The sequence below is a fragment of the Amphiura filiformis genome, chromosome 4, assembly GCF_039555335.1.
Source record: "Amphiura filiformis chromosome 4, Afil_fr2py, whole genome shotgun sequence".
Lineage (NCBI taxonomy): Eukaryota > Metazoa > Echinodermata > Ophiuroidea > Amphilepidida > Amphiuridae > Amphiura > Amphiura filiformis.
The window spans coordinates 21,494,859-21,496,908 of NC_092631.1; the positions used below are offsets into that span (position 1 = coordinate 21,494,859).

General features: G+C 43.6%; 1 protein-coding gene across 1 annotated transcript; it reads right to left on the reverse strand.

Moving 5' to 3' along the window:
• Nucleotides 1–234: 234 nt before the first annotated feature.
• LOC140150055 (uncharacterized) lies at nt 235–1,409 on the reverse strand. The gene is made up of 2 exons (XM_072172058.1): nt 1,367–1,409; nt 235–779 (listed from the first exon to the last, which is right to left on the reverse strand). The coding sequence occupies exons 1-2, from the start codon at nt 1,407–1,409 to the stop codon at nt 235–237; spliced, it is 588 nt and encodes a 195-aa protein (XP_072028159.1).
• Nucleotides 1,410–2,050: the final 641 nt, after the last annotated feature.

The following is a 2,050-nucleotide window of genomic DNA, read 5'->3' on the forward strand; positions in this document are numbered from 1 at the left end:
TTTCACATAACTGTCGTAGCGCAAAAATGGCATCTGTACATCCCCTGTTTTTCCTGAAGCCAAACTGTGTTTCACTTAGTTGCAGCTCCACTAGGGGTCGAATTCTTCTCTCTATGATCTTTGCAAACCTCTTGCCGGCGTGACTCAGCAAGGAGATGCCAGCTGTATTTTTCACAATCTCTCTTGCTTCCTTTCTTTTTCCAGATAGGAATCACTATCGCCTTTTGCCAGTCATCAGGTGCTGCTCTCTCCTCCCATGCTGCATTGAAGACTCGTCAGCCACTTGATTCCGACATCTCCATATGCTTGGATGGCTTCTGTTGTTATGCCGTCAGTACCGGCTGCTAGTTTATTTTTGGCAATTTCTCTCACGACAACTCGAACTTCATCTGCCAAGATAGAGGGTTCCTCTTCATCAGGAAAACCTGGATTGAAGGGTTCCTGGAAGCGTTGACTATCCCCGAAGTTGAGGAGACCATCAAAATATTCCTCCCATCTGTTGTTTATGTCTTCTTGGTCAGTGAGTGGGTTTCCAGCTTCATCATTTATCAGTGATGTGGGGTCAAAAGGTTCGTCCCTTTGTCTGACAGCTTTCACAGCCTTGTAGAATTCTCTGGGTGCTAGGTTTTCTCCATATTCCTGCCAAGATGCATTCTTAGCTGTTTGAACCACTTTCTTACATTCTTTTCTTGCTTCTTTATACTTGTCATAATCACTCTGAGACTTCGTTCTGGACCACTGCTTAAAGAGTTTCTTCTTTACTTTGATGGCTTCCTTCACTGTGTCATTCCACCATGCAGTTCCTTTCTTATCACCTTTTCCTGCCTTCTTAGCTCTTCTTTATCCCACACTTTGCTTTCAGCGTATCTGTTAGTGAGGTTTTGAACAAGTTCCACTCCTCCTCTGCAGTACCGTTCCAGTCTGAAAGATTGTTACACATTTTCTGTGCCATCTCCATTTCTATTTCTTGACACGTGTCTTCCTCTCTGAGTTTCTTCCAGTTGATAGTGGATGTCACTGGTTTTGGCTTCCTGTTTCTTAGTTTTGATTACAATTCAAATAAAGTATAGTCTGCATCATCTAGCATGTATTCTTAGGGACCGTTCACAAACACTTGTTAGGGGGGCTGTTTTCATCGCGAAAATTTAAGTTGCCCCCCCCTTTACAGACCTCAAAAATTTCAGCCCCCCCCTTTTTGACATGAAAATTATGGGTCAACCCCATAGAAAAGCATGCATATAAACTTAATTTTCCCAGGAAAATTTGTGGTCATTTTTTTCAGGCCTCCCCTTAGGAGGGTCAAAATTTTTCAGGCCCCCCTTTTTGCATCAGGTCCCCTAACAAGTGTTTGTGAATGGTCCCTTACCTAGGTAACAGCAGACTATGTGAAAGTCAATGGGATTTGACATTATTTTTGCTATGTCACCTAGGGAACAAAACATCCTAGATAGTGGTTAAATAATTTCCACCATTTCCGTGGGGGCCTGATGCAAAAGAAAATCATCACGAACAATTTTCAGGCCCCCTCCCCCCTTTTTGACATGAAAATTATGGGTCAACCCCATAGAAAATCATATAAACTCAATTTTCCTGGGAAAATTTGTGGTCATTTTTTCTTAGGAGGGTCAAAACTTTTAAGGGCCCCCATTGCATCAGGCCTCCCCCTAACAAGTGTTTGTGAACGGTCCCTTAGGGGCTGTGCAGTAATTATGAGCCGGAGGTGTGGCAAAATTTCCAACAGTCATGCCCGAAAATGCTTGCCCCCCCCCTTATGATTCCCTCGGTCTGCCAAAAATTGCTAGTCCCCGGCCCCTGTCGGCCTGCCAAAAATATCTTTACATGGGCTTGTATTGTGAGCGAATCGAGTAAGAAAATTTGCATATTTATTTAAACGTTTCTGTACTGTTTGCCCCGGGTGTTTGCCTACTGTCAGACCCTGCCTACTGTCAAGTTGTCAACCCCTACCAGGCCCCACCACTCAGCACACAGATAAGAACATTTGTGTTGTGCGCCCTTAATTCTAACAACAGATCGTAGTCAATTATTATTG

Excerpts from the sequence above, each read along its gene's own strand:
- LOC140150055 (XM_072172058.1), bottom strand. The coding sequence starts at position 1,409 with ATGTCAAATCCCATTGACTTTCACATAGTCTGCTGTTACCTAG. Across the intron at positions 780-1,366 it reads CATAGTCTGCTGTTACCTAG|TGAAGGAAGCCATCAAAGTA; the intron begins GTAAGGGACCAT and ends GGAATGACACAG.